Below are 12,520 nucleotides of genomic sequence, written 5' to 3'. Positions count from 1 at the left end.
GATGGTTCCAATGATGATGTTATTTACAACTCATGATGTCATTAACAACTGACTTGCTAGGGTGGTTTTGTTCATGTCTCATAACATCCCTATGCAGATACTGGACCACTGAGCAAATTTCTGTCAAGATTGGAGACGATTGGAGAAATGGTGCTTGTATTGATGTACATGCACACAGGTGCTGTAATTATAGTAGAGATAAATACAACATATAAAAGAAAGATAAGATGAGATGTTTCTAAAAGCAATGTTTATCCCACAAATGGTCATAGGTGTCTTTAGTCAACATTGTCTTATTGAGGGTTTTAATATTGCAGTACATACTTTCACTCCCCTCTCACTGGATTTAAAATATAAATGTACTCAAATAACAGCTGATGGGGGCAGCTGGGGCCAAGCTGCTTCAAATATAACTTTTTCCTATAACCACTAGATGGCGCTTGGAAAAGAGTTTACAAACACGTCAGAGGCCAAAGTGAACTTTCAGAGGTGGAAAAGGAAAAATGACAAACAAAATAGAATCTTCGGGGGAGAAATATTAAAAGTAGTTTGTAGGTATTGAAAAGTTCTTAAATACAACTTTTGTGAAATAATACTTATATTCCCTAACAGTGTTATTATTCCGACTTGCAATTACCGAATTTGTCTTGTTAAATTCTATAAATTAGAGCAAACATTCACCGTAGTTGTACCTCTATCTTCTATTCTTTCAGAGTAAATGATAGGGTTATAGATTTTTCCGAAAAAAGAAAAGTCGAATAGGATTCAAACTCAAAACTATTATATTTTATATTTTATTCTAATCTTCTCGTCGGTTTCCAGGCGCGTGGAGGCATTTGACCTATTTGTGAACGTTAAAGTTGTAAATATGTGAAATTATTTTTCTAAAGAAAGTTCTTAACGGTTGCCCGGATATAGTGTGAGCTTGCATCAGACTTTTTGCTGAATGACCCGTATGTTCCTATTGCGCTCACCGTGTGAAAATGTAGTCGCAGTGAGTTTGTTGTCCCCGTTCATTAATGACCTACCTACTTCTTTCTTAATATCCCTATTTCTGCTTCATTTATCGAACTACAGTCCCCATAAGATGCATAATGATGCAGATGAATGCAGTTTTACTTGTGCGGGTTTATTAGAGCATTTACGGTCACACTGACAAGAAACGTTTTCAAAATCAAACAAAAGCTCCACGTTTCCAAAGGCCGCTTCTCACTGCGCAGTTGCGTATTTTACATCATGTATAAAGATGTTTTGATGCACATTTCTATTCAAGGAGAACAGATTGTGTTTACAAAACACCATACTATACTATAACAAAAATTAAAAATCGTCCCAGCAAAACACTACATATTTTGACAATGGATCAAAGGGTCATGAAATGAACTCAAAATAAAAATCAAACACTGCCGTGCCAGGATCTCACAACCTCCAGCGATTGTGGCCTCCTGCTGTTTCAATTTTAATCCACTTTTACCTCATATTGCCTACTTAACCTCAGGGTCTATGGAAAAAAGTTAAACAACAACAATAGTCATAATAATACTCTTTCTTTCTCTTTCTCTCTCCATTTCCCCTCTTTCTGCATAAAACATTGTCTATAACTGTAAGCACACTGTCTTGTAAAATCATTCATTCATTCACTATAAACCAATAGTAAAAAAAAAATGAAATGACTCAAAGTTAATTCTTTATTTTCACGATCCTCCAAGAAGAAACCACAGCAGGGTTTTTCACGTGTAGATCAGGTCCAGAGGTGTAACCTCCCTCATGAAACTGGATGAGAGACAAATGGAGATGGTAAACCACAGACTACCAAAGAGTTTGGGGTTGTTTGCAAGTGTGAACAGTTGGGGCGATGGGGGGCCTCAGGCAGCCTGGGACCACTGTGTGTTGCAAATGTGCTGGATTTACATCGACTGTTCCCCCCTGACCCAGAATTTTGCATGGACCCTGCTGACGTTGCAAAATGTAATTGAAATACATGAATGTCAACACCATGGGATTTTGTGAATGGTGGATCACTGATACTCTTTATGTGGTCCCCTCACCAAGTAATGTTTCTCATGACTCCTAAAGGACACCAATGAATTAAGTCTCAATCTTAATGTTGCTGCTCACTACAATCTCAGTATCACCAGCAATAGTTACAATAATGTCCCAGACACTTCTGGTTCTATAACCAGCTCTCCTAATGATGAGTCATCACTGATACTATGCCAAAGATTGCCAGTCTGCCTGTTGATTCACAGGCCCTTTCACTCTGACATGCGTATGCACACACCTAACAGCCTCATCTCTCCCGCCCTGTTCTTGTACCACGCTGAAATAAGCGGCTGCTCTACTACGAGCTGTTCCGTCATCAGAACAGGTTTTTTAATAAGGGAAGAGTTTTTTCAGATTGCATGACTCAATTTGTAAACTCTCTCGCTGTCCTCCTTCTCTCCATATTGACCTCAGCTTGCCTTGCTCCCTCTGCACCTCTCTTGCCTTTCTCTCTGCTCCCCCACCACACCACTGCCCTCAACTCTACTGAGCGAAAGGAGCAGCTGCCAATTTAGAGGGGCTGTTACCTGAACTGGACAGAAGAAGGCCAAGCAAAGTGTATGTGTGGACATGTGCATGGTGTGTATGTGTGTGCGCGCGCATATGAGGATTACTAGGGCAGCTCAGGGATGCCAGCTGCCTCTATGCAAGGCAACATGCCACAGTGATGGAGGAAGACACAGGATCTGACCTCCAGACACTCAGCATCCCAGCAACAAAATCCATTCACTTCTTGAATTCCTTCTGTTTTAAATATCAAATATGTTAATGATTGTGTGCTTTGCAAAATATAGTGTGTGTTTGTACATATGGAGAAATCATCCTTGGTTAGGGCAAGAGATTTAGCTCACCCAAACAACATCAGAGTAGACAGCAATGATTACATGCAGTAGTTTCTCAATGTACCGTCCAAAGTCTTTGCAGAGAACTCTACGTCAGAATCCTGCTACGTTGGTTGACAGAGAATTATTATTAGACATAGAATGTGCCTTTTTACTACTGATACTACACTTAGGGGGACATTGATGAATGAACCTGATATGAATGGTAACGCCCAGCCGATAAGGTGACGATCACAGTGTCTTTATTTTCTCTCAGACAGAGCATTGTTTGAATGCAAATCTCATCTGGATTTGGATAATCTTGTTAGGATCAGGAGGTGGGGGTGGGTGGGTGAGGATTGGGTAGGGGGTGGTCTGGTATTTTACTATAATGGTCTTATGTGTGATTACATCAAAATAATCATCAAGTCTGAGTTTGTGTTTGCTATGCATGTTGTGTAAGAGTAAATGAGCAGTGTTGTATATGTGTGCCAGCAAATACATGCATGGAGTGGAAGTCTACGTGTATGTGTTTGGGGTTGCTTGCAATTTGAAAACTAATAATAAAAGCTTGAAGAAACAAGGTCACTTTAAGTAGTTATGACAATCTGCCCTGACCAGTGGATGATGGATACATCAAGTCTACATACTATGTTATTGTGTCTGAATATATGAATATAAGTTGTGCCCATGTTATGCCATATTGTTTGACCCCATTCAAACAAACATTACAAATTCATTCAATATTATCTTGTACAAAACATGTATTGACGTTGACGTGATGTAGTACAATTTGTACATCAATCCCCAAAACGCTTGAAAGTTAGAGACAAAATCACAACTCTTCATATTAATCTTATTTGATAATTGCCCTTATTTAAATATTTTAATTTATTTTCATGTATATTGCCCATCCTTCTTCAACTTTATTCCTGATAAAATACAATTTCTGTGTAGTTTGTGAACTATGGCGACAATCCTCTAGTCCACTCTCAAATGTCTTCAGATCTCACAAAATAAAATGACGTCAATGATCCCAGTTTGGTATTGCGTCAAATAATTTAGAAACAGCAGTATTACACTTAATTTACGTCAGGTTTGATCATGTACATTTCCGACATTTTTCAGCCGGTTTATCTGGTGACGTGATGACGTTCCATGCAGGAATGTGTGTCATTCCGGTTGCCTCCCCTTCAGTATAAAAGCTCCCGGTCCTCCCCTCGTCTTCCTCTTTTTTGTTACCTGGCTCGGGGCAGCAGCTTAGGCCGTGATAACCCAGAAATACCCGGTAAGTTAAACTTCACTTTCGGCGGATTTGGGCCTTCTGTGTTGGCACTGTCTTTCTCATTTACGAAGGCATTTGTTTCCATCGGGTGTTAACATTGTTATCGTAAAGTTAGACCGGCGTTTTTGAGTGTGGTTATGTAACAATAGAATGCATTACCAGTGTGATATTTTTGAGGGTATTTCCCTGAAGACGAGCTGACAAAAAAAGTGGACTTGAATTTTTGTCACTCGTAGCTTTGATTAGCGCCGTTTGGGTTACAATGCGCTAAATCGGACGAAACCATTTTTAACAAAATGGGTTGCCGAGGCGGTAATATAGAGGGACAAAGGGATGCTGTAGCGGATACAGGATGCTGGATTGGATTCTATTTATCCATCCTCCCCGAAACAACTGCAGTATCCAGTAACAGCTGCTGGGCAGTCTGGATGGCACAGCTTGTGAATATTTTGGAAGTCTTTGTAACTCAATGCGACGCGGGCCGTGCTAACACGTGTTCCGCATGGCCTGTGGCTGAGGCCTACCAGCCACCGCCTCAAAGCCCTTAGAGTTACCGGTTACTTTGTGGCAGGATATGTATATTTGAGACCCGACATTTTCGTTTGGCTTTGGGATATATTAAACATGTTAAGGTTACAACGTTGTTGAACGTTAAAGTGTGTTAAATTGAACTTCGTGTCGGAAATGACTGGGTCATCCATTATAAGCCGGAGGATGAAGCTTGCCTGACAGGAATACTGAGTCTTTTTGTGTGAACATTCAACTAGGATGGTTTAAATGAGAACACCACGTTTAAATGACCGCATCCCCTTTCTGTTTTATCCAGTAAATCAAAATGGGAAAGGAAAAAATCCACATCAACATCGTGGTCATTGGCCATGTCGACTCCGGCAAGTCCACCTCTACCGGTCACTTGATCTACAAGTGCGGAGGAATCGACAAGAGAACCATCGAGAAGTTCGAGAAGGAAGCTGCTGAGGTAAGACTTTGAACTATATTATTTCGCTTCTTCGTTATTGTCGCGTCCAAGATGGCGGACTCGGCGTGTCACTGCCGCCCGGCACAAGGGTGTAGACGCCGGGTGCGCGCACGCAGGGCGGAGCTTAAGGCTGAGCGTGACGCGGCAGTTTGTTCAGAGGCCTTAAAGTGTAACAACACAACTATCCAGTCTTTGTAAATTAAAGTAAAGCATTTGAAAATGACTTAAAAGTAATAACACGGATTTAGCCCACTTCCGTATCAGGAATGGCTACTTATGACACCCATGAAGCATAGAATTGATGAAGAATGCTTGCTAGCAATACAGCTTAATCTAACCTTTGTTTTATCTTACAGATGGGCAAGGGCTCCTTCAAGTACGCCTGGGTGCTGGACAAACTGAAGGCTGAGCGTGAGCGTGGTATCACCATTGACATTGCTCTGTGGAAGTTTGAGACCGCCAAGTTCTACGTGACCATCATTGATGCCCCTGGACACAGGGACTTCATCAAGAACATGATCACTGGTACCTCCCAGGTAAAAACACATTTATATAGGCTCTAATTCAGGACCAGTATTGGCACAAATGAAGGAAGTACATCCACCAAGCAGATTGCTTGATCTTGAAAATCGTAATGTAGTTGAGTCATAATGAGCTGGTCCATATTCATTACTAAATATCCATTGTTTTTTGTTTAGGCTGACTGTGCTGTGCTGATCGTTGCTGCTGGTGTTGGTGAGTTTGAGGCTGGTATCTCCAAGAATGGTCAGACTCGTGAGCACGCCCTATTGGCTTTCACCCTGGGTGTGAAGCAGCTCATCGTTGGTGTCAACAAGATGGACTCCACTGAGCCCCCATACAGCCAGGCCCGTTATGAGGAAATCACCAAGGAAGTGAGCACCTACATCAAGAAGATCGGCTACAACCCTGCCTCTGTTGCCTTTGTGCCCATCTCTGGGTGGAATGGAGACAACATGCTGGAATGCAGTGAGAAGGTGAGAATATTGCAACAATTGATTTCAATGGTTAATCGCCAATAGTGTTTATTATGTTGGTTGAAGTAATGTGCTGAACTACAAGTTAAAACTTATTCCCACTTTTCACCAACAGATGCCCTGGTTCAAGGGATGGAACATTGAACGCAAAGAAGGCAGGTCCAACGGAACCACGTTGATTGAGGCTCTGGACGCCATTGTACCCCCTAGCCGACCCACTGACAAGCCCCTGCGTCTGCCCCTGCAGGACGTCTACAAAATTGGCGGTGAGCAGACATAAAAGGATATCCTTTCTTTTGGTAGGCTGGTTTTTGACAGATTCCTCTAGATTCCAATGATAAAATCATGATTTCAACCCTTAGGTATTGGAACTGTGCCCGTTGGCCGCGTGGAGACTGGAGTCCTGAAGTCCGGTATGGTCATCCACTTTGCCCCTTCCTGCTTGACCACTGAGGTGAAGTCTGTGGAGATGCACCACGAGACTTTAGTTGAGGCTAATCCAGGTGACAACGTTGGCTTCAATGTCAAGAACGTGTCGGTCAAGGAGATCCGTCGCGGAAACGTGTGCGGTGACAGCAAGAACAACCCACCAAAGCAGTGCGACAACTTCCATGCCCAGGCGAGTGTTTTGTAGATTATTGGTTCCAGTGAAATATGGACGACAAACTGCAAGTTAAATAAAAATCTAACTGTCTTCATTGAATCCATAGGTCATCATCCTGAACCACCCAGGTCAGATCTGCCAGGGTTACTCCCCCGTGCTGGATTGCCACACTGCTCACATTGCCTGCAAGTTTATGGATCTCGTGGAAAAGATTGACCGTCGTTCTGGCAAGAAGATTGAGGATGCCCCCAAGTTCCTCAAGTCTGGAGATGCTGCCATTGTCAAACTGGTCCCAACAAAACCTCTGTGTGTGGAGAGCTTCGCCCAGTTTCCCCCCCTGGGTGAGTGAAACCTGAAGCTATTTGTAGCCACAGTTTGGCAGCAATGCCCTTACTTCCAGGGCAAAGGGTTTGATTTCCCGTAGGCTTTGGTAGCAGTAATGCGCACTTGACTATTGAAAGATGTCTTTCTGTCATCTATCAATTAATGGAATTAGCATAGAAATTGCATTTTGAGATATTACGCCTCTCACCTACAAACTATGAAGTCATCAATTTTGGAAAAAAGGCAGATTTGTTGAATGAGACCCATGTTTGTCAGTTCACTTAGTGACTACATGCAGAGTGCTGTACTACTCTGCCTTGTATTTTCAGTAAACTCAATCTCATACCAGTTGCTAACCTGGCTGTCCACGCTCTTTCTCAGGTCGTTTTGCTGTCCGTGACATGAGGCAGACGGTGGCTGTTGGCGTCGTCAAGTCCGTCGAGACAAAGGAGGGCGGCTCTGGAAAGGTGACCAAGTCTGCACAGAAGGCCGGCACCAAGAAGTGAATCACCGCACAGGACATCATACCTAAAGTGTGTTGGCGGCAGCAGCAGCAGGGCTACCAATCACCCCAATCCCCACCTCACTTTTCACCATCTTTAAGGCAGAGTTCTCTACTCAAGGACTGGCTTATGTTGATAAAAACCCATCGCAAAAGTTTTCGCAGGAAAAAAGAACTACATGGCATTGTCACTTACCTGAATCACAAGACAGTGCCTCTTAGTTAAGTTGAGTTTTGAACTACATCTTGATTATGCCACCAATAAATTGGAAAGAAAGCTGCTGGTAACTAATAAATGTCTTTGAAAAACCCGACACTGTAGTGCTCCTTCTGTAGTTGTGCCACAGTTGTCCACTATCAAGTGTTGCAGCTGTTTTTGCCCAGGCAGTCAAGTGATGCGCTGTGATCCAATCTCCTTGCCTGCGTTACGCTGCGTCAAATGGTGTCACGCCTTTCTGGGTGACACCAGTGAGCATGCATACCTCACCCCACGCCCCCTGTTTGGGTTCACTATAAAAGCTGAGAGCAGGTCACATTCTGTCCTTTTTACCATCTGTCAATCGGGACGTCTTGGCTGTCTGGGCAGAGGTTTGTACAATGGCTCATAAATATAGCAACAAATGAAGTTGGTGCATGTTGCATGACATTGACAGACAAGATCTTGTGGGAACCGACTTAACTCCCCCACATGGTGCTGGAGCAAACCTGGATTACTCAATGAAGATTACTGCTAGAGAATTAATATCAATTTTTGTGTTGGCCTATAGCGTTGGATTTGTAATAGTCTTGATCCTTCAAAGCTGTTAAACTGGTGCCTAGAATATCGGGTATTTCATTTTCCTCTAGTGTAGATCTGTGAACGCGCCTTTGTTGCGTCAGCGCCTGTCCGAGTACGCGCCTGCAGTAGCAGACAACATGGCGGCTCTGCGCCCCCCGATGCAACATGGAGGTTGAGCACGTGGCGCGTGACTCGGCTCTTTCCGGGCTTAGTGCACGAGCGCCATAATGTGACGTATGTAATGAAGTGGCACGCGCGTCAGTTATGTCGACCTCTCCGCTCCATTGTGACTAAGAACAAAACGTTGTGTAATAACTTTGAAGTGACTGTAACGCCCTGCCTGGTTAAGCAACAGATTAAAACATGAAACACAGTGAAGTGACTATACATGACCATAGGTTATTTCTGTTTAAAGCAGTAAATCAAAATGGGAAAGGAAAAGATTCACATCAACATCGTGGTCATTGGCCATGTCGACTCCGGCAAGTCCACCACCACCGGCCACCTGATCTACAAGTGCGGTGGGATCGACAAGAGAACCATCGAGAAGTTTGAGAAGGAAGCCGCTGAGGTTGGTTTTGGAGAATCGTGTGGATAGATTGAAGTCAAAATCACCCCGTGGGACACTTAACAGGCTGAACAGGGACAACACTAATAATAGTAAAACAATTTTATCAGCTTTGTCACGTCGACAGAAGGCACCATGGACCTTGATAGAGGCCCTTGGCTTGGTGACATGTGCCATCTGCTGGTTAATTTCGAATATTGCACATGAAATCAGAACGATTTCAATAGACGTTACAAAAGTTATGTCATAAAATGCAGGCATAATAGGCGCATTTACACAGTAAAGAGGGTTGGAATCCCTCTCACCCAGTTGCCATCATGTATCATCAATCCAACTAGTGAAACCTTATCCATGATGGAAATCTGCTGTGAAAAGAAAATTGATAAAATGCTTGAACACCCCCAAGGAAATAGTAAAGAAGAATATATCAAAGATGGTTTCAAGAATACCACAAAGTGAAAGGGGCATACAAATGTTTTGATATTGTATATCACAATGTACATTATTATACATGATGGCTAATACAGTGGAGAAAATACTTAGTTACCCCTTAATAGAATTCATTTATTAGAATTAAATAAATAATTACTTGCCATGTCAATGAATATGACTTAAGTTAATGGATCACTATCATTCCTTATTACAATCATATCTTGGTAGAGGAAAAGCTGTCAAGTTGGTTGCTACAGCCCAATATCACATGCAACGTTTCAAAGAGCTTTACAGGCTCACAACAACAGACAGTTCTCAGCCCAAAGCTCTCTAGGAAGACAGAGAAAACCCCCATAAACTTTAACATATTAGGAGAAGGAAGAAACCTTGGGAGGGGCGGTACGCACATTCAGTAAATTTGGAAGGAAAGTTGTACATTTTTATACAAAATCATTTAGATCTGACTTGTATTATTGTGATTACTCAATGTCTTGATGCTCTATTTGTGTTGTTTTAACCACATCCGGATTAACAGATGGGCAAGGGCTCCTTCAAGTACGCCTGGGTGCTGGACAAACTGAAGGCTGAGCGTGAGCGTGGTATCACCATTGACATTGCTCTGTGGAAGTTTGAGACCAGCAGGTACTATGTGACCATCATTGATGCCCCCGGACACAGGGACTTCATCAAGAACATGATCACTGGTACCTCCCAGGTAAGAACGCCTGTCACAAGTGCCTTAATGCTATCTTGAAAATTAGGTGGAGTCAGTCCTTGTTTAACAATATTTGTGTGTTCTGTAATACATTCTTCTTGTTAAGGCTGACTGCGCTGTGCTGGTCGTTGCTGCTGGTGTTGGTGAGTTTGAGGCTGGTATCTCCAAGAATGGTCAGACTCGTGAGCACGCCCTGCTGGCATACACTCTTGGTGTGAAGCAGCTCATCGTTGGTATCAACAAGATGGACTCCACCGAGCCCCCATACAGCCAGAAGCGTTATGAGGAGATCACCAAGGAAGTGAGCACCTACATCAAGAAGATCGGCTACAACCCTGCCACTGTTGCCTTTGTGCCCATCTCTGGGTGGCATGGAGACAACATGCTGGAGGCCAGTGAGAAGGTGAGAAAATAAGCAAGATAAACAAAGGTTAAGAGCATTTTTAGAGCACATTTAGAAATGGGTATGATTTCAAATTTCTCAACACTGGTGCTGATGCAATGCCGGCTCTCTCTCTCTCTCTCTCTCTCTCTCTCTCTCTCTCTCTCTCTCTCTCTCTCTCTCTCTCTCTCTCACTCACATACATGCTTACAGATGTCCTGGTTCAAGGGCTGGAAGGTTGAGCGTAAGGAGGGTGGTGCCACTGGCGTTACCCTGCTGGAGGCTCTTGACTCTATCTTGCCCCCCTCACGTCCTACTGACAAGCCCCTGCGTCTGCCCCTGCAGGACGTCTACAAGATTGGCGGTAAGCAGCACGTCAAGTCTCACTTCATGTTGGTTTTGATTAGGAAAACAGAAATGAACCCCTGCTGTGGTGTCATAGCACTCCATCCTTGACTTTTCAATACTCAATATTGACTAAATTAAAGTGACAGATCAGATCAAATATGCTTTATTTGAACAGACTAGGGTACAAGAAGCATAATCCCACTCCTCCTTCTCAGGTATTGGAACCGTTCCAGTGGGTCGTGTGGAGACTGGTATCCTGAAGCCCGGTATGATTGTCACCTTTGCCCCCGCAAATCTGACCACTGAGGTGAAGTCTGTGGAGATGCACCACGAGAGTTTAATTGAGGCTCTCCCTGGTGACAACGTCGGCTTCAACGTCAAGAACATCTCCGTCAAGGAGATCCGCCGTGGAAACGTGGCTGGTGACAGCAAAAACGATCCTCCCATGCAGGCTGACAACTTCACCGCCCAAGTGAGTCCCAGGAATTGGAATGAAGAAATTGACATAATGACTTTATTGAGAAAGGGATTCCCAGGTGAAGACCATTAACATGAAGAACTGCAGTTAAGATGATCATTTATATTTTCCTTTATTCCTACAGGTTATCATCCTGAACCACCCAGGTCAGATCTCTCAGGGTTACGCTCCCGTGCTGGATTGCCACACTGCTCATATTGCCTGCAAGTTCATGGAGCTCAAGGAGAAGATTGATCGTCGTTCCGGCAAGAAGCTTGAGGATGCCCCCAAGGCTCTCAAATCTGGAGATGCTGCCATCATCACCATGATGCCAGGAAAGCCCATGTGTGTGGAGAGCTTCGCCCAGTATCCCCCACTGGGTGAGTAAAGTCAATCAAAATCAGTGTAATTGGTCATTAGCAGCTGTGGTTTTATTACCACTGTCACCCATTTGCATCTACAATACTCAGACAGCCATCTGAAAGGTATATTTTCATCCTCTTCTTGTATCTCTCTCCTCAGGTCGCTTTGCCGTGCGTGACATGAGGCAGACTGTGGCTGTCGGTGTCATTAAGTCCGTTGAAAAGAAGTCGGCCTCTAGTGGAAAGGTCACTAAGTCTGCACAGAAGGCTGACAAGAAGAAATGAATTCTCATTCAAGACATCCAGCGAATAGACATGTCTCAGCAGCACCGGGCTACCCCATCCCCTCTGGTTCCCTGCCACCCTGCACTGTCTCCTCTGAGGCAGAGTTCTCTACTCAAGGACTGGCTTATGCTGATTAGAACCCATCGGAAGAGTTTCCGCAGGAAAGGAAGGCTTCTGCCTCTTTGGGAAAAGTACGATGATAATTAAGTTTAAGCCAACAAAATAAAATTGTTTAACTGTTCCTTGTCTAATGAAGTTTCTTGTGTTTGATTACATTTCACAAATTGTCATCTTAAGACTAAATTGTGTTTCTTATTGGAAATGATAGTTTGTTAATTGTATCGTTAGTGATTCAAATTTGCCTCAATATTACATTACATTACATTACGATCATTTGGCAGACGCTTTTATCCAAAGCGACTTACATTACATTACCACCCTTCGCAGAGGGGGGAGCAATTGAGTGTTCGGTGGCTTGCTCAGGGGCACCTCGGCAGGGGCTCGAACCGGCGACCCTCGGTTCCCAAGTGGAAGCACTACCCACTGAGCCACTGCCTCCCTCCAATATGCAATGACAACAACATTAAGCCTTCATTTCAGTACAGTACCATCTTCAATTATCAATTATTGAAATTGTTTT

General features: G+C 43.5%; 1 protein-coding gene across 4 annotated transcripts; it reads left to right on the top strand.

The window, feature by feature from the left end:
• Nucleotides 1-4,042: 4,042 nt before the first annotated feature.
• On the top strand, nt 4,043-12,121 carry LOC142989560 (elongation factor 1-alpha). 4 transcript variants are annotated; one of them, XM_076139102.1, is made up of 9 exons: nt 4,043-4,152; nt 4,976-5,128; nt 8,759-8,902; nt 9,867-10,046; nt 10,153-10,449; nt 10,642-10,792; nt 10,992-11,248; nt 11,379-11,613; nt 11,756-12,121. In XM_076139102.1, the coding sequence occupies exons 2-9, from the start codon at nt 4,985-4,987 to the stop codon at nt 11,878-11,880; spliced, it is 1,533 nt and encodes a 510-aa protein (XP_075995217.1). In that variant the 5' UTR covers nt 4,043-4,152; nt 4,976-4,984; the 3' UTR covers nt 11,881-12,121. The 4 variants fall into 4 exon arrangements, with proteins under 4 accessions (XP_075995217.1, XP_075995218.1, XP_075995220.1 ...); XM_076139103.1 differs by lacking the exons at nt 8,759-8,902; nt 9,867-10,046; nt 10,153-10,449; ... (2 more) ...; nt 11,379-11,613; nt 11,756-12,121 and adding exons at nt 5,485-5,664; nt 5,827-6,123; nt 6,239-6,389; ... (1 more) ...; nt 6,834-7,068; nt 7,433-7,849; XM_076139105.1 differs by lacking the exons at nt 4,043-4,152; nt 4,976-5,128 and adding an exon at nt 7,553-8,141 and having other exon boundaries at nt 8,750-8,902.
• Nucleotides 12,122-12,520: the final 399 nt, after the last annotated feature.

This window comes from Genypterus blacodes, unplaced genomic scaffold (assembly GCF_046128005.1).
Source record: "Genypterus blacodes isolate CSIRO-AG114 ecotype Tasmania unplaced genomic scaffold, CSIRO-AGI_Gbla_v1 ptg000438l_1, whole genome shotgun sequence".
In the NCBI taxonomy this organism is placed as follows: domain Eukaryota; kingdom Metazoa; phylum Chordata; class Actinopteri; order Ophidiiformes; family Ophidiidae; genus Genypterus; species Genypterus blacodes.
The sequence above is the reverse complement of the archived record's forward strand: the minus strand, read 5'-3'. Positions and strand labels throughout refer to the sequence as shown.